This window comes from Mus caroli, chromosome 19 (assembly GCF_900094665.2).
Source record: "Mus caroli chromosome 19, CAROLI_EIJ_v1.1, whole genome shotgun sequence".
In the NCBI taxonomy this organism is placed as follows: Eukaryota; Metazoa; Chordata; class Mammalia; order Rodentia; family Muridae; genus Mus; species Mus caroli.
Genome location: NC_034588.1, coordinates 50,358,145 through 50,380,832, shown reverse-complemented (window position 1 = coordinate 50,380,832; position 22,688 = coordinate 50,358,145). Strand labels below are relative to the sequence as shown.

The 22,688-nt window shown below is 48.9% G+C and overlaps 1 protein-coding gene across 3 annotated transcripts in view; it reads right to left on the bottom strand.

Moving 5' to 3' along the window:
• Nucleotides 1-8,732: 8,732 nt before the first annotated feature.
• Nucleotides 8,733-22,688, bottom strand: part of Rbm20 (RNA binding motif protein 20) — a 211,042-nt gene continuing 197,086 nt past the window's right edge. For all 3 annotated transcript variants that reach the window (XM_029472620.1, XM_021152190.2, XM_029472621.1), the window contains exons 12-14: nucleotides 22,264-22,395; nucleotides 16,254-16,375; nucleotides 8,733-11,741 (exon numbers count right to left, since the gene is read on the bottom strand). In XM_029472620.1, coding sequence (XP_029328480.1) covers nucleotides 11,631-11,741; nucleotides 16,254-16,375; nucleotides 22,264-22,395 — 365 coding nt within the window. In that variant the 3' untranslated portion in view covers nucleotides 8,733-11,630. The remainder of the gene's footprint in view (nucleotides 11,742-16,253; nucleotides 16,376-22,263; nucleotides 22,396-22,688) is intronic.

Here is a 22,688-nt window from a genome sequence, read left to right as displayed (position 1 = left end):
GAGGGGGCTTTGATTGGGATGTAAAGTGAACACATAAATATGTAAATCAATGGGAAAAAAAGAATCTAACCTAAAAGTAATGCATATGTCACATGTTTCTTTTTCACACTTGAACAGTCTCGAAAACCGGATGCATCAAACCAATGATGGGTGCGTTAGAGTTTGATTAGCGGTAATGTTTACTTTCCCGGTTATCCGAAATATGAGGGAGATCTACCATTGATAAGTTAATGTTGTCTTGAGGTAAGGGAGAAATAGAGTGTGGCTTCCCCTGAAGAGCGTGAAATGAGATCAGACCTCTAACCCACAGCAATCCGCTTTCTTTGGCTTCCAATTCTCCAGCCATATGCAACAAGCCAGCCCTGTAATCATCCCTAGAGAAAGAGACCGTTCTGCTTCTTCCAGTTCCTCTGGCTGCCAACCTCGGCCATCTTTGGATATTTCCCAGCCTCCCTCATCTGTTTGCTTGCTTGCTTGTTTTCTCTAAGCCAGTTTTCAGCCGGTTCTATTTACCAAGAACGGAGAAGGGAAAGCTGGGTGGATAGAATTTATTTAGAAAGGAGGGATGGAAGGAAAGAAACACGAAGCAGTCCCATAAGAATAGCAGTCAGGCTAGGAACAGGGGCCGCGGGCAGACGGAGGCAGGTCCACTGCGCTATATACAACGAAGGCCAGATGGGTGAAGGGGCATTACCAACGACAGGCATCCTAGGAATTCTTTGAAAGTAAACCCCTCAACCATGACAGCTGCTCTGTGTGAACTTCACATGCGCACACTCACACACCTAACAATGCACACAAATGTACATGCACACACATGTTTGTGCATGTGCTTAAACACTAGGTCAAAGCCTTTCTATGACAATGAATCCTACCTCAAATGATGGAGGAAGAAAGGCAGAGACTAAATAATTGCCTTTTGACCATGGAGAAAGACATCCTGGGAAGGGAAGAAGAAGTGATCCCATCAGGTGACCCAGACAGTTGGTGGGAGAGGCGGGTCAGGAAGTGGCCCCCATGTGCCGGCTGGGCTGACGGAGATGGAATGACTGAGCAGAGAGGTCGAGATTGGTCTCATCCTGGGTAGAAGGTTAAACTTAACCCTCATGGAGACTGAGTTCCATTCCTATTTCTGTAGATAAACAGAAGCCACAAAAGGCTGGGCAACAGCTAGGGAGATGGCTCCATGGTTAAGAGCAATTACTATTCTTTCAGAAATCCTGGGTCCCGTTTCCAGGATTCGCATGACAACTCACAAGTACCTGGGACTCAAAGTCCGTGGGATCTGACTCCCCTTTCTGGTACTTGCATGCGGGTTATGCTCATAAAATCATTCAGGCAAACACCTATATAAATTCATTAAATAAACAAACAAACATTTTAGAAGTCTGGACAATAAAGGGCAAAAGACAGAAGCCTTCAATCAATGGAGATGGCTTCAGAACAGCTGTAGAGTTGTAAGGAGAAAGGGGAGGCTGGGCCCTGGGTGTCATGGTTTGTATATGCTTGGCCCAGGGAGTGGCACTATTTGGAGTTGAGACCTTGTTGGAGGAAGTGTGTCACTGTGGGTGTGGGCTTTAAGACCCTATTCCTAGCTGTCTGGAATTGAGTCTTCCACTAGCAGCCTTCAGATGAAGATGTAGAACTCCCAGCTCCTCCTGCACCATGCCTGCCTAGATGCTGCCTTGCTCCCACCTTGATGATAATGGACTGAACCTGTAAGCCTGCCCCAATTAAATGTTGTTCTTTATAAGACTTGCCTTGGACATGGTGTCTGTTCACAGCAGTAAAGCCCTAATTAAGACCCTGGGAGGTAACACAAAGGTCAAAGCTGAAAGGCACCATGTGCAGAAGGATCAGAGAGGGAGCCCCAGTTTGCCCATCTTACTGTACCCTGGAGTTTGGGCTCTCGGCCTCTAAGGTGTCCATGAGAGTAAGGGCTGGAGATGGACTGAGAGAACTTAGGATCCCTGGTGATGGGAAGGGGTTGCAGCCTGACTGGCGGATCCTGCCTCTCTGAGCTAAATGCTGTTCACCCCATAGCATAAGGCAAGAAGCCAGCCCACAGCGTGCTGAGTGTGTCCCTCCCTTTGCAGGGTGCTAGGCAGTGGGAGAATCAATAAGAAGGGAGTGGCTGGGCTCAGGAGGAGCTCAGAGGGAAATGGGGAGTCACACTGGTGCAGCTGAAGTCCCTGTCTGGTCTACAAATCTTACCAAAGAGTAGAACTAGGGATAGCCGCACCCTTGCAAGGGTCCAAGGCTTCTTTGAGTTCAAAGTCTTTGAAACAGTATAGAAAGATTTCTTTGGAAGAATGTGGAAACCGTAGATAGAAGAGTCAGAGTCCTCAAGTCCCTGAGGCCTTGTTCCTAGGGAGCTTCCAGAAGTGGGCTGGGCTGAGCCTCAGCATGGCTCTGAAGATTGTCATTTGTAGGTGCATATCTCCCAGAAAGTCAGGCTTAATTCTTAATCACCCGGCCAATTCCATCAACCTAGACCAAGGCCTCTCTCTGCCAAGGCTCTTCTGCTCCATCTTCTGTCCACCCCCGTACCCCAGTGCCTTTTAGATGACTGAAGGGGAAAGTGCCAGGAGCTCCCCACAGTCCTGGGATTGGCATGAGGTGTGGGCATTGGGTAGGCAGGTGTGGTTTCCAAGGTTCAGGGTGAACCAAGGCCATCCATCTAGTGTTGACACAACTGTCACAAATACTGCTTTGTTCCAAGCTCTGACTGGGAAGGTCCTGTGGAACTGGGTGGGCCTGGCTAGGTAGGGATACAGAACAAGGTCAGGCAGATATGGAGAAGGGATGCCCCTAGGGGCAAGATGAGCCACCCAACTCTGTGGCTACAAATGAATCCAGTGTGTATTCAAAGGCTGCATTTGGGGCATCTAAGCAGGACTGTAAGACCATCAGAGGCAACTCCCAGCCCTAGGCTAGAGGGATCTAGAGATGGAAAGATGATCAAAACACTGCAGGAATTAGGTGTGGTACCCAGGGCCTGTAACCACAGTCAACTAGCTAGACCAGTCCTCACGGTGTCTGGTTACTGGGCAGAGACTTGTTGTTCAGGACACTTCTGCTGTAGCTGGTCCCAGGGATGAATAAGGAGTTCACTTTGTCCTTCGTGTAGAAAGAAGTCAATGATCCTGGTCCTGTGACAAAAAAAAAAACCATAAAACCAAGACCTGGGTTCCAGGGTAGTGGCTCCCAAGGAAACCTGCCCTAGGAGGCATTTTGCGTGCTGCTGATAACTAACCCCTCATCAGATTGGGAAGATGAGAACAAAGGATTATGACATTATGACACAGTCTGAGGAGAGAAGCAGCCACCACATCCTATTGGGATGAACTGTCTCAGATTTACTCCAATACCATAGGCAAGGGCAAGGCACATGGGTAGTGGAGGTGGCAGTAGGTGACATTTTCTAGCCTCATGACAAATTTGCTCTCAAGGGTCCTGACCCCTTGAGAACTGGGGCAGGCCTAGATGGAAAGACATTCTCCTGGGCTTGAGGGCAAACCAAGGGGTCCCTGCGGTACTCTCTGAGCCACACCTTCTCAGACACATGGGGAATCGCACCTCACCTCAGGGAGTCTTACTGTCCAGTAGGCAGCAGGTCATCCTTTTTGCCAGGACCCCAGGAGCAATTGCTGGAGAACAATTTTCCCCCCAGAATTCAGATATGCACGCTCTTCACACAGGTTCTCTGATGTCTGGCATGGCCAGACACAAGAGCCACATGAAAGGACGATGGCAGCCTCTTCCACATCTGGTTGACATTGGTCCCAGAAGTTCGGCCAATCAACAGGAGACGTTTCAAGAATTTGAGAACAGAACAGGGAAGCTCTCTGACTCTAGGTAAAGGGGTGATTCTCAGGTGGATGGGAGGTGTGAGTCTCTGGACACAGGGATGTCAGGTTGACAATAAGACTTCCTTAACACAGAGGAAAATGCATCCTAACGAGAGCTCTCCAGAGAGTGTCCAAGGAATACAACAACCTCCCCCTCACGGAGATTCCAACAAGAGAGAGCGGCTAGACCACACTTCCTCCTTTGAAGCTCCCAGTCACACGTCAGTCACCTGTTACAGATCACACCCTTGTAGCCTCTAACCTTCTTTGGTTATCATTTAACAGTTGGTTTAATCTGGTCTCATCTGACTTGTATTGTGCCTCTTGTCAATTTGTAGGAAAGGGGTTAGCAGGCAAACAGTTTCACCAAAGAAGAGGAGGCAAACGGCTCAAGTGCCAGCTGCTGCTCTGAGGCCAGGGAAGCCACCTTTTGGTCTGAAGTCCCTAAAGCCGAGAGAACAGAGAGCAGGTGCTTTCCTTTCCGGCCTGGCCTGCTTGGAGCAGGAGGAAGCTGAACAGCCCCAGGGACTCCCTTCGTCTAGTCCCCCTTGTCCCCACAAGACACAGGCCCCAGATAAGATCTTCAGAGTGGAGAACAGAAAGAAATTGGTTTTCCCCTCCCTCCTCCTTCCTTTTCTTCTTTCTCCTCTGTGTGGGGTCTTCCCTTGATCTTTCTAGGAAGGGGAGTCATGGAGCCACTGCTGTCTAGAGTTTAGTAATGAGAAGACTTGCCGTGAACACCTGCAGAACAGCTGAGCTGAGCAGTGCCGTGCTTGGTTCACCCAGAGCCCCTGGCCTCTGGGAACAAAAGTCAGGTTTGAGGCAGGCAGAGGAGAAAGAGGCCAAGAGCACGCATGGTTTGAAGCCCAGTGTGATAGCATATGTCTATAGTGTCAGTACTCACCAGATTCGGGCAGAAGGATCGTAAGTTCAAAACCAGCCTGGAATTCGTAGTAAAAACTTATCTTGAAAGGAAAGAAAGGTAGGTGCACTGATAAGGAAGGGAGAGAGGGAGGGAGGGAGGGAGGAAAAGGAAAAAAAAAAGACATGAAATAAATGTTTGCTTAGAGTTCAGCTCCCCTGCCCACAGCTTGTCCAGCCCTTTGCAAATGACTTTGTCTCTCAGGGCCTCATTTCCCCTATTGAGGAAAATATCAGTACGCATGTTCCAGCACTGTGACAAAGCCAAGTGGACTTGGTCTCTGCAGAGTACACACAGGTGGCCTGCAGAGGGCCTCAAGAATCAGCAGGGCTCATGCTGGGTCCATTGGTTCCTGCAAAGCACGAAAGAATGGACTCAGGAGCCTCAGGGCTCCTGCTGACACGACATGGCCTTGGCCATGCTCAAGCCCCACTTCCTGCAGTCTCCCCGGAGGAACCATCTCCAGGGCCTATGGAGTGGACACTCACAACCACTAACAGAAAGAAAACCCAGGGAAGAAAGAGTTCAGAGGGGATGGGAAGGGATAATGGGAACTAGCTATAATCATCAAAATACATACTATGCACGTTTAAATTTTTAAGTTTATAAAGAGTCTGAAGACGATGCCCAGTAACTCTGAGTCCCATTAGACAAATCCTGCCTCCAGAATTACTCTCCTGACCTCCACCACACCAGCTCACACCAGCTCCATCTACCAGAGCCAGGCTTGTCCCTGCCTCACTTTCTAGACCACAGCCCTCTGCACTCTTCTGAATGGTCTCCATTCAGCTCTCTCCTGCATGTGTACTGAGTATAATAAAAGTCCCTTCTATTCTAGGAACTGGTGGGGAAGTCCCTAGTTGTCATAGAAGGTAGCTTCCACCATCTGAATTCCCTGGAGGCTTGCTAAGATGCAAATGCCCAGGCTTCACCTGGACTGATTGAATCTGTCATTCTGGCAAGCTATCCAGATTTAGACCAAGGATCTGTCTTCACTGAGTGGCTGACAGTCAATGTCCAGAAAGAGGCAGCCTTGAAGAATTCCCTGGCTAATTTAATAGCACCCTGTGTGGCCCAGTAGTACTATTCAGACTGAACTCTAAGAAACTGAGTCGCTGAAGGCAAGTCACTTCCTCTTTCTGTACCTGCCCCTGTCTTTTCTATCTCCCCTGCAAAACGAAAGAGCACACTGGGCACAGGAACATGAGGTTGGAGAAGACTGAGGTAGGGACTGAGCTCAGGAACTCCAAGCCAGGCAGGGAAACACAGCAAGAACCTGACTCAAAAAGTCCAGTCGATACACAAAGTAGGAAGGAAGGATCGAGACTTGGGGTTTTTTTTTGAGGCCATCCTACTTTTAAATGCTTGGGGCTCTGAGAGCATCGTGGTAGAAAAAGAAATTGAGAGCTCTTAGAAGTATGCCTAGACATTCCACCACGGCCTATGTAGACAGCTGACAGTCAGCTGTTGATGCTCTAAGGGCACAGAGCAGAGACCAACAACATCAGCATTGTGAGTCTCCTACTCCCACCTCTGGTGTTGACTACCAAACCCAGGGCCCTGCACTTGTTAGGCAAGCACTCTGCCACTGAGCTAAATCCCCAATTCCCTGACTAATGCACTGTAAAGAGCAACCCCAGCCTGTATATCATGGAAGCCAGTCAGGAAAGGTATGGGTACAAGGTGGGATCTGAATGTAAGGGGATTGGCCTGGAACCAGTCTTTAGGGACATCAGATAGCAGGTGAGAATGCATAAGCATGGGAAGCTCAGGCAGGTCTTTATCAGAGTGTCTACACTGCATAGCCCTGGGACCTGGGCAAATGGGCTATGCTCTCCAGAGGTGTGCACAGCCAGCAACACTTTGGGATTGAACACCTGACACTGGAGTACCTCAGGCATCCTGAGCCCTGACCAAAGGCAGAAATGCATAGGAGTTCTGGTCCACTCTTGACTTTGGTAAGTTAGAACACAGACAGTAGCTACAAGGAAGGATGTTTTCCAGCCCTGTTGGGGATTAGAGGCCTGGCTGGGCTCCACCCCTGGCTGGCCATAATGAGACTGGGGTGGGGGTGGGGGTGGGGCCATAACAGCCCCAACAGGAACATTTGTTAGATCTGTAATCTGCTACAGTAATTGCAGGTGGCCCCACTCTGCCCTCTGCATCCAGGCTGCCCATCCCATCCTGACTGACTTAAGAGTACTGCTAACAAAAAAGAAGGGCATAGAGAAGGTTCTAGGCCATTGGAAGCTCTAGCCAAGAGGCCCAGGAGATCTACATAGCTTCACTTGAACAAGCTGGTGAACAGTGGAAGGTTGTGACATAAAGCAAAGATTGGTTGCCTGCAGCATACCAGATGTTCTGCCCAGCAAACTCCCTCTACCCTGGAGGTCATCAATAGCATCACTTCCTTCTGTGCTCAAGGAAATGGACCCAGCCAAGGAGCTGACAGAGGTGACTACAGCAAAGGTAGGCCTCTACTAGGGACAGTGTCCACAGTCACACTGACCACCAGATCTTTGTTGTCCACCATCAAAGATGGCCTGACCCTGCTTCAAGACAGATGGTTCAGCCACTAGAAGATTGGGGAACACTGGGTGATAACACTATAGGTTTGTGAAAAGCTCCAGGCTTCCAGAAGGATCATTGTAGACCCATTAGGCCACGGAAAGCCTGATTCTCTCTGGCTTCCTAGCCAGAAACCTAAGTGGAGGCTGGTTTGTAATCTCTGCTCAAACCGTTGGAAGATCTGAAGGCGTTGGAGATGGTGGTGTTGGCAGTGAAGTTGGTTGCCACGCCAACCAGAGGATGCAAGTTTGGAGCTCAGTACTTACATAAGAGTCTCTGACCTTAGCACTCAGGGGGGATTCTTAAGGTTCACTGGGCCAACAAGCTCAGCCAGATTGACAAGCTCTAGTAAGAGACCTTTCTAGGCACACCTCCAAGAGCTCTCAATCTCTTTTTCTACCATGATGCTCTCAGAGCCCCACACATTTAAGAGTAGGGTAGCCTCAAAGAACCCCCAAGTCTTGATCCTTCCTTCCTACTTTGCTTATTGACTGAATTTTTAAGCTGGCAAGGTGGTTCAGTGGGTAAGGATGCTTGCTGCCATGGACTGCGTGCACTCCTCGGGACTTGCATGGCAGGAAGGGAATTAACTCCCACAAGTTATACTCTGACCTTCATGTACATCATGGCACATACACGGGAACTAACTGGAAAAAAATTAAAGAAGGCGGGGAGAGGTTACGATGGCTGCCTTAACATCGACTTCTGTCGTCCTCCAAATGCACTTGCATATATGTGCATCATACTTACAGGTGTGTGCGTGCACACACACTCACCACACACACATACACACGCACACACACACTTACCACACACACACACTCACACTCACCACACACACACTCACACACACTCACTACACACACATACACACACACACACCACACACACACTCACTACACACATATACACACTCACACACACCACACACACACACTGACCACACACTTACCACACACACACTCACACACACACACTCACCACACACACACTCACACATACACATACTCATCTCACACACACACACACACACAGACACATACACTTACCACATACACACACACTCATACACACATACTCACTACACACACATACACATACACACATACACATACTCATCTCACACACACACACATACACACTCACACACACCACACACACACTCACCACACACACACACACACACACACACTCACACATACACATACTCATCTCACACACACACATACACACACACACACACAGACACACACTTACCACACACACACACACACTCACACACACAAACTGGGAAGTCAAAAGAAGACCAAATGCTGGCATAGAAGTGCTGTGAGACCCTGACCAGTTATAGAAGGACCCCTGCATGACACAGCCACTCACAAGCTTTCAAATTCTCTTTATTAAAAACCATTTATCCTTTTGTAAAAACAAACACTTTAGGTCAATTATAGAGATCAGAAAAAGTGGTGACAATTTATATAAGAGACTCAAAATATTCTAATACTTTACAAGTTCAAACTTAAATTAACTAATAGTTCTGTTTTTCAAAATCGCACAAAAACAATCTCTGGTCCAGTTCAAGTATAATCTTACAGATCACCGCCTCGGACTGTCCAAGAATGGGAAGCCTGACCGCCAATGGCTGCTGCTCATAGCAAAAGTTCACAAAAGCCTCTGGGTGTGCCACCTGGAGTACCACCAGGTGCTGACAGTGACACTAAAGGACACAGGCCTTCTGACACATTAATCCAGGGTGCAAATGAATTCTTTGTATAAGGTAGCAACCTTTCATGAGCCACCTCAGGGAGAGACACTTTGTAATGATTGATGAGACACTGAATTAATGTTTTAAAAAAGAAATATTTTCCTGGTGGTCTTCAATACTATGATGCATGGAACACACACACAGGAGTAAAAAAAAAATGCAAGGACCATGGAATTATATAAAAATATATATGTATATATATATATATATATATATATATATATATACACACGCACACACATATAGAACCATCCATGACTTTAAATGTAAAGGAGACTGCCATTTCTTTCACCCTTCGGTTTTGCTAATATGAAGGTCGATTTACAACCAAGGGAACCATCTTACTGCTTGAGAACTGGGCCATGTGGCTTTCTGTACAAAGGCTTTAACCGAGGAGCCAGTGGGGTTGGGAGGTCTGCCTCACTCTGCTGGAAGATCAAGCACCCAGCTTCTGATGGAGGTGCTAATGAATTTAGGGGTGTGGTCAGCAGTTGTTCCAGAGGTCAAAGGTTTTCTGAGAAACAGAAGAGACTACAGTTCTGGGTCACCTCCTGTGGGATCCACCAGGGGATGAATTACACCTTCCTGAAGCCCCAGCTTCCTGTCACTCCTTTCCAGACTGGCCCCTCTTTGCCTTAACTCCTCCTTCATAGATTCCAATAGTTCTCTCCTGCCCAGGAACCACGGGCTTCAAAGTGGACACAGGGTTATTTTAGGTTCTAGGCCCAGTTCCTTTCTGTGCCCCAGCTTCCTCACTGATAAAATGTCAGCGCTGAACTAAATCATTTCTCTATCGCCCTTCCGTTTGTGCAGAGTATAGAATGGAATATAAGGGGGGGGGGTTGGAGACGTGCTCCCCGTCTGATCTACCTTCCTTTGCTTGGGAACATGTACAGGCGACTCACACAAGCAAACCATCCACACGGAGGGCCCCTTCAAGGAGGCGTGCCCACCTGTGAAGACGGTGCCAGGCTCTCTTTGACTTTGGGGTCTGTTCTGTGGCACTAGTGGAGTTCATATCTTATAGTACCCCTATCCTAGGACCTTCCACTAAGACCCTTCAGCCCACACGGGACCGGGACAGGGGACTGACCCCACTGGGCATCAGGGACCGGGTCTTTCTATCGTTTTAACCTCCAAGTTGGCATCAGCAGCCCCTCCATCCCCTACCCCTACCTACAAGAACCAAGCAAGCCAAATGTCCCAGTTTCTCCTTTGATTGGGAGAGCATTTTCAAATCATTCTAATACCAACTACCCCAAAGTAGAGGCACCAAGGATGAAGGAAGGTCAGATGCCAGTCCCTTGCTCCCGGGTTAAGCTGATGCTGGCCAGCAGTGCGGAGGTCAGAGGTCAGCATGCGCTGGAGGCCCGCATCTATCTCCTCCTTGAGAAGGCATGGCTGGCCTCAAGTTTAGTTAAAGTGAACCTATACCAAACTCACTGTCCTGGATAGAACAAATCCCAAACCATCCTCAAACTGAGAAGTTTGGATTGAATCTATCAGAGCTTCTTTACTGGTGGCCTCTTCTTTGCTCCACCAAATGAATATGAATTTATTATAAATAATGTATAGTAATACATGATTACTACAATATGGTATAGTAACACATTAAGGCATTAGCCCGGTGATTTTTCTAGAAGAGCCGAGGATGAGAATGAATGGCTTCCTAAAAATAGGGGTCTGCTTGCCTCTTGTGCTGGAAGCCCTGGGTTTCACCTCCAGAACGGTACCTGTGGTCACGACACTCAAGAGGTAGAGGCAGGAGGATGAGGCGTTCAGGATGGCCTTGGCTCCAGAGGAAACTAAAGACAAACTGGACTGCATGGGCCCTGTCTCCAAACAAAACCCTGGGACGATCTGGCCTGGCATCTATAGCTCGGTGGTAGAGCACCTGCTTAGAACGTACAAGCTTCTGGGTTCGGTCCCCAGCACTCGTCTGAGACTGAAAAAAAAAGACAAAGAAGCCTTTTCAAAATGGCGGGATCCACCTGGAGGAAATCCTAGTGAAACCACGCCCACCTCTGCCAAGCGATTCCTTGGTTGCACAGAACCTGACTCAACTCTCCTACCCTTGGGACCCACAGAAACCAGGTTGCAAGGCCACCGCAGGCGCCCTGAAGTGACTAAGTCAAGGCCTTCCATTAAACTTACTCCTTGAGTGACCCAGCCTCATTGACTGGACCTACCATATCCAATCAAACCTTGAAACACAGTGACAATCCCTGAGAAGCTGGATTTTATGAAAAGGAAATGAACTTTGGCACAGAAGGGATAGGGGAGAGGGAGAGAGGAAAAACAGACTAAAGGAACCAGGAACCCAGAGGAAGCTGGTCACCCTCGGTGGCTGGGCCTGGAAGGGTGAGCCAGCTCCCAGAGAGGCTTCAGCCTGTTCTGCAAGCCCAAGCACCATGTCCTGCCTGGCTCTCCGTCCTCTCTGGTCTCAGTTCTGTGCCTGAGGCCAGGCTGGCCTTAGTTCAGCAGGCTTCCCATCCATCTTCCAGAGACGGTGGCAGCGTCGATATCATAGCTTCTTCCTTTCCAAGTGTGGACCAATCCCACTGCGCTCGGGGCTTGGGCTGTCTGTCCCCTCCGTCTCCTTCAGGCCCTCCTCTGCCAGCTGGGACAGGTACTTCTGTGGAGAGAGAGACAGTGCAGACAAAGAGATGTCAGTGGATGTGATGTGTGTGTGTGTTTGTATGTGCGTGCATGCGCCCATGAGTGTGTAGCTCTCTGTCTCTCTCTGTGTCTATCTGCCTCTGTGTGTATGTGTGTGTCTGTCTGTCTCTTTGTGTGTGTGCATGCACGCCTGTGTGTATATCTCTCTCTGTTTCTCTGTCTCTGTATGTGTGTCTGTCTGTCTCTGTCTGTCTGTGTCTGTCTGTCTGTCTGTGTGTGTGTGTGTGTGTGTGTGTGTGTGTGTTTGTGTGTAGGACTGCTTTGCTATCATTTTTGGACAACTGGGGCCATGTCTTCCCTCTCCAGCTATCTTAGGGCAATGGGACCTCATATTAGTTTACAGACATCGTGAGTCTCTTGAGAGAAAAGTGAAAAGTGTAGATACTGACCATAGCAGGTAACCTTCTGGCCCCCACTTATTGCCAAGCGCTCACTAACTGCCTGGCTTACATGAGCTCATTCTTCACAACCATGCTACCCGTTTTCTAGAGAGAGTGACAGAAGGAGGGGAGGTGGCAGGTGGCAGAAACCCAGGGCTGGCCCTCAGTGACGTGGTGACATTGGAGATGCCCAACAATCCTATAGGATAAACTGTGGGGGGGAGGGCCTAGAGACCCTCAGTGGACTGAAAAACAGCATGATCTGTCTCTAGTGGAGGACTCCCTCCACAGCACTGGGAGCACTCAGGGCTGTGATCAGACATGGCTAATAAACCAGCTGGGGCTGGTCTGTGTTTATAATCCATGGATCGGTGCTGTGAGATCAGATGAGGAGAGGCCTGAATGTCTTGGAAAAGTAAGAACAATCCAAGCAGTGCTTCATTTGGTCGTTAGAAAGGGTCAGGCCCAGCTAATAGTTGTCCTGGGTTCAAATCCTCCATCTCTGCAGGCAAGTGACTGAATCTCCCTGTCTGTGTAGTGAGGGTAACCATGACAACCTCGCAAGGAGTCAGGGAGTGGGGGCAGTGTTTCCTGTGAGTGGGGAACTGACAAGATGCCTCACAAAAGATCTGCCTGGGACGCCTTAAATACTCAGGAATGTCAGGCTGAGGTGAACCAGACATAAGATGGGAGGAGTCCCTCACCTCTCTCCACCCCCCACGCCCCCCCCAACGAATCTGTTAAGTAAGAGCAAGGGCATCCCAAACACTCTCCTCCTGCTATGAAACTGTAGTTTTTAAGTGGGAGTAGTCTCATTTAGAGAAGGGCCCCTAGCAGATGCCTGTGGGCGAGGCTGCTGCTGGAGAGCTCCGGTTTCTTCTCTGTTTGACTGGAGAATTCTGAGGGGATAAGCGCCCTGCATATGTGTGCATTCTTCTTTGGGAGCCTGCAGCCACCTTCATGCCCAGTAAGGCTATGCTTACTGTGCCAGATCACCCCCTGTGGGCTCACATAGAGCCATGACCAGCAACAGCATAGCTGGATTTCCAGACGCTTCACTGAAGCAGCTTTGACCTGCTCTTGCCTCCCAGGGCATCCCCAGTGAGACCCCCGACTCAAGGTCTCCTGATGAACGCTAACTTTCTAAGTTGCCTGACTTGAGTCAGCTGACACCTGCCCTGTGGGTCAGACTTCTTCATTTTTCACACTTGTGGTTTGGAGTAAAGTGGGAGAGGCTGCAGAGACTGAGGCATTCATTCTGCCAAGGCCCCTGACAGAAACGCTCCCTGAGATGGCTGTGGCAGAGGCTCCTGGCTCCCTGATAAAAGGTGTACCGGGGAAACGTGAGCTGAGGTGGGAGGGAGTGAGGACCCGAGGCACCATCTACGCCCAAAGCATCTAGGGGTGTGTGTGTGTGTGTGTGTGTGTGTGTGCGCGCACGCGCGCAGCTTGACCCTAGAGGCCCTGAACACAGTGCAGGCCACTGCCCCAAAAGTCTCTGAGTTCTTCCTTCATCTCTTAGTGAGAGTGAGCTTGAACTCTGGGGTCTCCTTGGGGGGCTACACAATTCCTCCAAAGAGGGTCACACTGAGGAGTTGACATTCCCAGGAAGACTGAAAACGAAGGTTCTTGGCCTTGCTACGGGGTTCAGTGGTGTAGCATCTGTCTAGTGTGTTCAAAGCCCTGGATTTGATCTTCAGCACCATACAATTTTAAGAGTGAAAATTCCTAGGTCTACACTAAAAGGAATAAGCAAGCTGGGAGGGTAGGCTCAAAGAAGATGCATTTTTAAAAGATGCCAGCTAAGTTGATGGGACATCAGGACCAGAGTACCCCCATGACCCTCCCTCCCGGCATGCAAAAGGGCTATGAAGGGTGATTTCTTTAGGCTGGATGACTGTCCACAAACATCTCTGCAGGGCCCAGCCTGAGATCCCTGCCCTGGCCAAACCAGGCCTCTATTCCCTTTCCTCCCTGAATGGAGACAGTCCTCCTTGCTGGTCCTTGACTGCTGTGGTCATAGAGCAGCTGCTTCCTTCAGGGAGATCATGTTCCCATTACCACTGTACCCCAGTATGTGACTTATCGCATATATGCCAAGTCTCACATTCCTGCTTAGGAACCACTAGCTAAGGTCCAGCGAAACAGCTCAGTGGGCAGGGGTGAGTGTCTCTAAGCCCAAGGACCTGAGTTTGATCATGGGAATGCAAATGGTAGAAGGGAGAATTGATGTCTTTAAGCTGTCCTCTGACCTCCACATGTATGGTCCTACCTCGAGCACAAAAACAAAATAACACACGCACAATTTAAAAAGAACCCACCATCAGATCAGCTACTCTGAAAGGTTAACGATGAGAGGAATGTCTGCCCTGAAACAGGGACTGAGACACTACACGTGCTTCTTGGATTGAGCCATGTGGTTAATTATTTACTTGTTTAGTGTATAGTGTCCATGTGTGTATATGTGTATACATGTGTGTGTGTGTGTGTGTGTGTGTGCGAGAGAGAGAGAGAGAGAGAGAGAGAGAGAGAGAGAGAGAGAGAGAGAGAGAGACTAGTATTAGGTGTCTGCCTCTGTCACTCTGTCTTGTGTTTTGAAGACAGGGTCTCTCACTGAACCTGGACCTTGCTAACTTGGCAAGACTGTCTGGCCAGTGAGTTCCGAGTTTCTCCTGTCTCTGCCTCCCCAGGGCTAGGATTATAGGTGTGCATTACATCATGGCCAGCTTTTACGTGAGTGCCAAAGATCCAAATGCAGGGCCTCAGCCGTACGTGGCAAGCACTTTACTGCCTGACCCAGCTCCCTACCTCCCAACTCTGGTTCTGACTGTAAAAATGCAGTTGTCTTGAATTATCTTGAAGTGCCCACACCTCTCCCTTACTCCCTCCTGAGAGAGAGAGAGAGAGAGAGAGAGAGAGAGAGAGAGAGAGAGAGAGAGAGAGAGAGAACAAATGAAATACATGTAAAACCCAGCCTGTGCCAGGACTTAATCATGAAACCTATATCACATTAGGTGCAGACACCGCCTCAGTTCTATCTCACCCCCCTTCACGTTTCCCGGCTTGCCCATTAGGGAGCCAGGAGCCTCTGCCATCTCAGACAGGGTTTCTGTCAGAGGCCTTGGCAGAACGGTGACTATCCATCAGCATTGCTCTTTGACTTTAAGATACTTTTGAAAACCCACCAACCATCTCTGAAATAAAAATGCCTCTTACAATTGAGAGAGTCTCACTGTCTAATTTGCTGCGTCACTTTTCCTAATTGGTGTTGAAATCGTGTATCAGGCTGGGGATGTGGCTCAGAGGCAGAGTGTGAGACCAGTATATTTAAAGGCCCAATGCCCCCTGTGACAAAGAATAAACATGGAAAAAAATGGTATTTACAAATAGAGGCATCTTAGCTTGGATGAAATGTGTTGTGGATTTAGTATATTTGTAAGTGATATTTTAATATAGAGCATCAGTTGGCTATTTTGTTTTGCACTGGTATCCTACACTGGACAGGAAGCCCTAAGGAGGGATTTGTCTACATCTGCTGCTGTTGTTTCTACAGAGCCTAGAACAGATCTGGGTGCATGAGCAGCCCGAGGCAACCATTTGTTATGCCATCTGAACATTTAAATGGGGCAAAACTATGATTTTCATTCCAGTGTAAAAAAAAAAAAGTTATCTGCACGGAGGAAGAGACCCAGGAATACCTGCATCTGAAGCCCCCAGGCCTGGCTGCGAGCTCTATCTATCGTGTGTCAGAAGATTACAGAAGATTAACAGCAGAGCTCGGAACTTGATTCCGCTCCGTCTCGCTGGGTGTGGCAGATGTCTAAATACCATCGTGGTGGAGTGGATGCTCTGAGTGTGTTCTTAGAATGAAGCCTGGCAGTCAGGTGCTCTCTGCATACTCAAAGAGGTCTGTATTTACAGGAGCACGTCTGAAAAAGCATGCCAGAGGACAAGTCCCTATGCCTGTCCTTGAAGATGGACATTTAAGTCAGAGGCGAGTGAGGGAGGCCTGAGACTCTGGGTGCCTGGCTTGTGACTGAAGGCTGGAAGACCTCATCGTGGGTGGGGCAAGCATGAAGGCTAGTTACCTGTAAGTTCCTGTAGTGGACAGTGCTGCGGCAGTGGCTCACTTTGGCCGCCTCCTCGCTTGTGTAGAACAGGCCACACAGCTTGCAATAAAAGCCAGTCCTGGGAACCACGAACTCCACTCCTGGGGAAGGGTGGGGAACGGACAGGCAGTGTTAGGAAGGTAGTGGGAGGCCCCGGGGACCCCGCCTCCTTCACTGTTGGCTCTGGTGGTGAGCAACTCCTCCAAGCCTCACCTCATTATCCACATTTACAACATGGCCAGAGAGAGATGACAGCACAGCTGGCCTACTCCATTCACAGGTGGCTGTGAACGTCAGGGAGTGCCACAAGCAGGGGAGGGTGCTCAGCAATTATACAATGAGGCCCTGCCTTTCATGTGTGGGTCCATTGGAGGAGGGCGAGGGAAGGTTTGTTTTCTAAGGATTTCACATCTGCTGGGCTCCCTTCTCTACCTTTGTGACCAAGTATAGAGAAATGCTCTATATTTTGGGGTTGGTTTTTAGAATCATCTTTATTAAAGAAAAATAAAACGAAACAATAGTAAGAGGAAAATTCACTCTAATGTAAACATGTCTTTCTGAGTGATTTGTTGATATACAGGACTTTGGGGGAGGGGCAGTTTTGTGGTTGTTTTGCGTTTGTTTGAGACTGGATCTTACTTTGTAGCCTTATCACCTGACCTGAACTCGCTCTGTAGATCAGGCTGGCCTCGAACTCACAGAGATGTACCCGCCTCTGCTTCCCCAGTGCTAGGATTGCATGTGCCACCAGAAGAGCTAAGCCTAGGGCACTCAGGTTCTACCCCCTTGATGGGAGTCTTCAAGAACAGCTGCTGGGGCAGAAGGTGCCGCTCTCATGTCCTCTGCTGGGACAATCTGGGAAAACGGGTTGACCGTGATGAGGCACTCATTCCTCAGGGCTCTGAGACAGTCTCCTAACCACAGTCTGCCCCCCCTGTTCTTTCTCTACTGATGCTCAGGAGATCTAATCTTGTAAATAGAGCTTTCCTTTACATCTCAATAATAACTGATGGTGGTGATGGTGATGGTGATGATAATAACGATGATGATAGTAAATGTGTAAGTATGAACAGGGCAGCTCTGAGGGAGAACAGGAGAAGCAAGAAAACCCAGGAAACTGCTTGCAGCCTGCCAGCGAGGAGCTCCACACTGAAGCCTGGGACCTGGGCTGTCTCTAACCCATGCAGCTGCTAGTTTGCTATCTGCAGAGCCCCCAGCATTCGGCAGCAATCCCCAGAACTGAGAAAGTGTCACTCAGTTCAGCTGCCCCCTGAGAGACTGAGTGTCCTTCTCCTTTACCCTCTGTGTGCAGAGGATAGACATGTGACCCAGCTTGGAGGGGGTGGGGGGAGAATGCTCCAGGCTGTAGCTGGGAAGTAGGCATCAAGCAAGACTCGCAATCTCTCTCTTCTGCTGTTGCAAAATAGCTGTGTGCTGGCTGTTCCTTCCCAGGAGCCTCAGATGTATTAGGAAAGAACTCCAATCAGAGACAGCCTCCCATCCTGTCCTGGACCCTGTGGGCGGCAGGGTGCAGCTGGGCTGTACCAGGAACAGAGCCCCAAGGACTCTAGTGTGGACCAGGCTCTCCTCACCCTGTCCTGGGGTTCCCAGAAAGAGTGTAACCACCTCAGGGGAGTCCATGGAGACTGAAGCAGCCAAGGCCCCTTTCAACCAGAGGGTCACAGCTACCAAATACATGGTTGTGTATGAGCTCTCAGCCATTGAGTAAAGTTTCCCACCACACCAACAAAAGTAAAGCCAAGCAGCTCAGAAGCAACAGTAGTGATGTGCAATGGCCCTCTACACTTAGTTATGTTGTAACCTCAGAGGTGCTGGTGACCTGCTCTAGACTGTGTTTTCTCTTCTGCACTACTGCCACATGGTGCTATGAGGGAGCACCTGTCATCTCACCCGGTGCTCAGGAAAACATTAATTTAGGAACACAGAATCCAAACATCCGAGCATTGGCCTTCACCCACCCACCCACCCTCCAGCCTTCCTTTCCCAAGGTTGCCCAGAGAACCATTTCCATGGTTGGGCAGTAACTTTCTTCCCAGGCCCTGCCCAGTGGGTTAGGTCAATATCGGTAATCAAAAGAGAGCATTATAGAGAGCTGAGTGGAGACAGGAGGATCCTTAGATAGACCACAGTACAGCCCAGGGGTGGGGAGGGCCCCACAGTGCCTGCTACCACGCTCTCAGCAAGCCTGAAATGTAAGGACCAGAAAATGGCAGCACGGAGGATCACTCCTGTAGCCATGGTGAGATCAGGAGCCACCGAGTCCTCCATTTCTTCAGGTTTTATTAAGTACTGTCATTAAAGCTGCGTTTGCCTCCTAATAATAGCTCCTGGCATGGGTAATTATGACTCCGTCACCCTAGTAAAGCCTGCGTTGGAGAGGGGGAAGCTCACTTTTTTGCCAGCGATGCTATTTGGTTATAGTAAGAGCAGGCCTTGGCAGGCTCATGCTGGCTGGAGTCAGAGTGCTGCCCTGGATCACACAGGCAAAGCCCTTCTCCAGCCATGAACACCCCCAGTCCGTGATGAGACTGACCTCTCGATACTCCCAATGGGGGGCCCTGTCCTTGGCAGCCTGTATTTCACCTCTGTGCTCGTCACAGGGGCCTGAATGTTGTCTCTCGTGTTTCTCGAAGTCTCTCTGCAGTAGTGACCAGTTCTGGGGTATAAAGGGTTTGCAGCCCCAGTGAGAAGAAGCAGGGTGGGCCTCGGTGAGGAGTAATTCCAAACAACCTGCCAGCCCTTCCTAAATTTCTGCTATTGGAAAAGCTCTGAGACCTTGCATTCATTTCCTCCTCAAAATTAGCCTACACTGAGGATTCTTTCACCAGGTTCCTAGAGACAAACAGCTCAAAGCGAAAAGGTTAAATAAGTTGCTATTTGTCGTCCAGCCACCGAGCAGCAGAGATGGGATCTGAACCCAAGGACACACAGCCCGTGCTCTTCAGCCCAGAAACGGCCTTTCTTTCCTTGTGCCATCAGACATCCCAAATTCCAGAACTTGCTGTACGATCCTGAGAAAGGATCTTGAGTCTGTTCACTTGTCAAACACAGAAAACAGCAGCATCCCTTCCTGGACGGCTTGCGAAAGTAGACAGCAATAAGCTATCAGCTTTCTAGGCTAAATGAAGATGATGCATAATGGTCCAAGCTAGAAACATCTCCAATGCCCATCACCAGGTAGGCAAAAAGAATGTGGTATATCCAAATCCATAAAGCAGCACAAACTGACCAAACCACACTCTTTACATATGTGACCTTCATTGTACGCCAATTACACCCTAATCTGGCCCTTTACAAAAACAAAATCAGATACCATTTTCCTCCTAACAGCTTGACAAAGATTAAAAACTGCTATCTGGATTTGGCAACGAGACAGAGGATGGGAATTCTCCCTGGAGTTGGCACTGAGAGCTGTGATCCTCTCTTTGGAGTGTAATTTAGTAGCAATTATAACATTTTCAATGCAAATGTATATGGCCCCACAGTGCACCCATGCTTGGCTAGCATCCCATGGCATCCCCCTGGCATGTGCGTGAAGAGAACCAAAGCACACCTGTGGGCTGCAGCAGAACACAGAGACTAAGACACACCCCTAGAATTGGAATCCCTGCATCAGCCCTCCCAGACCAGGAGGTTTGTTACTGCATCCCGGATGTCTTACCTGTAAAGCAGGGATTTAAAGCATCACCTGTCTCCTCAGTGTTTGGGGGGGGGGGTGCTCAAATAGCACGTACAAAGCAAACACGGGGCAGTGACGACAGATAAAGAGCTAAGCTGTCACCACAGGTTCATAATGGAGAAACAGACAAACAGGAAACTACCCAAGTACACTGCGGTGCAGGATAAGTAACTGTGGGGGCAGATTTTCGGGTGGAGTGATTCCAAAGAGCGCGCTCTCTGTCTACGACATGAAGCGCTTCCCAAGACCTAGACCTACCGCTGGAAAAAACTCGCAAAGCAACGTGTATGGGAGGGAAATCATCTGAGAACATGGTGGTGGCCACCTCTGGGGCTGGAGAGACAATTAAGGCCATCAATGTGGATTTTTTTATTCGGTCCTTTTTAAAAATTTGCTATAATAAGCCTCGTACAGTAAAGCACAATAATGGAAAGACGTGTCTTACAAGGAAGCATTCTTCATTTCTGCTGTGTCACTTGATTCCATGTTCTGGCTTGAGACTTTCTAGACTCTCAGGTCCCTCGGGGTGTAGGGAGAGCACCACGTGATCCAGTGAGTGTTTGCTAATGGCTGAGCTGAGCTCTCTGAAGGGCAGGTTCTGCAACCTCCCTCCGAGTGCAGAGTTAGAGAGCCTGGGAGCACCGGGATTCACCCTAAGGTCTGTCTGTCATCTTTAGACGCTGTTTGCATTGGGAGGGCAAGCCGACCTGAGTTCTAATCCCTGACACTCTTATAAAAAGTCAGGCAGAGCAGCACACTCCTGAAACATCAGCATTGGAGGGCAGAGAGGGGCAGATCCCAGGACATGACTTGCCAGTCAAGCCGTAAACACCTGACTCAAGGACGTAAGGTGGGGAAGATAGAGGAGGGTCCATCTGATAGTCCTCCGGACTCCATATCACATGCACCAGTACACATGCCTACCCACACTCATGTGTCCGTACCACACATGCATGCACACACACACATACACACACATATACACATACACACACAAACACACACATACATATACATATACACACACATATATACATATACACATACATACACATAAACACACACAAACACACATATACACATAAACACATATAAACATACATACATACATATACACACATACACACACACACCACATACACACACATACACACACGTAAATTTTGTTTGAGTGATACTATGCAGCAATTCTGTAAGAACGAGATTTGTCATTTCTCAGATCTAATTCTATAAAATGGCATACTGAGAGTAAAGAAATCCAAGAAAAGTGACGGAAACAAGGCTGGAAAGAACAAGCCTACACTGGTGGGTCTTCCCTGGGTGATAACATGTCATCAGTGTGTCATGCTTCCTTGTGACACTTTCCCAAGTGTCCCCTCTGAACAGCTAGCTGATCCTCTTTCACCCCTTTAGCCCCCAATCTTTCAGAGTCAACGCGGAGCTCACAGATCTTGGTCCAGGAGGTTCTTGCTAATACACCACCACCCTGACACTTTCATAATTGAAAACCCACCATAGCCGGGCGTGGTGGCGCATGCCTTTAATCCCAGCAATCGGGAGGCAGAGGCAGGCAGATTTCTGAGTTCGAGGCCAACCTGGTCTACAGAGTGAGTTCCAGGACAACCAGGGCTACACAGAGAAACCCTGTCTCGAAAAACCAAAAAAAAAAAGAAAACCCACCTACTGCTTCAACCCCTGCTATTGATGAGGAAACTGGGGCTCAGGAAGGCAAGACTTGTCTGAAGACACAAGAACATCCATGACTAGATGGACAAGGGCCTGGGTCTCTTCCCTGTACCCTCTGTCAACTTCAGTCTATTCAGTGGCTCTCGGAGCCTCAGAAAAGCAGATCTATCAAGGAGAAAAGTCTTGGAGAACTGTTCTGAGACAAGGACACGAGGGAAGAGAGCAGAGAGGGCGTTCATTTTAGTTGACGGTTTGGGAGTAGCTGGACTTCTGCTTTCCTGCCTGAACAAGGCCTTGGCTTAAAGTCTCTACACAGTCAAGAAGCAAGCTCTCCCTGACAAGGAAAAGTCTTTCCTAGTAAAATCTTAATGCTGTGCCGTTCACAGCTTGGTCACCTGGGTATCAGATCTACCCGTGTCTGAAACCGCAAGCACCTTTACCATCTTGCAGATCTGCACTTTCTGCACCCTACCTTTGAAAGCAAAGACAAACACAAAAGCCAAGACAACACACTGGCCAAGGCCCTCTTGAGCTTCTCCACACTGCTTTAGAACTGCCACTTCCTGGAGCTGAAACTCAGGAAGGGCTGTGGACTTCACGTACCTAGAGGAATGCTAAGTTCACTGAACACCTCCGGTTCCCAGGAAGGCAAAGAAAGAGGCTCTTTCAGCTCTGCTTCGGTGAATTCTGGTGACCTCACGTTCAGAGATTTCACTTCCATGTACCTGGGGTTTTCTGCAAAACATGAGCCCGTGGGATGGGGGATTGGACACACACACACAAACACACACACACACACCACTCCGGGTCTCAAAGAGTCCCTGTAATTCTACCCAGTGTACTGTGTGATTGGGAATTGTCCCTTGGACTGCCTAATCACATGGTGCTGGGGATAGGACCGCTAATTAGAACCAAAGTGCTATAATTAAAAGCATTTTTCCATTGCCAAAAAAAAAAAAAATGCCACACACAATAAAACTTGGCACATCTTTGCGCTTGGCACACAGGGATGGATTGTTAATGCCTTC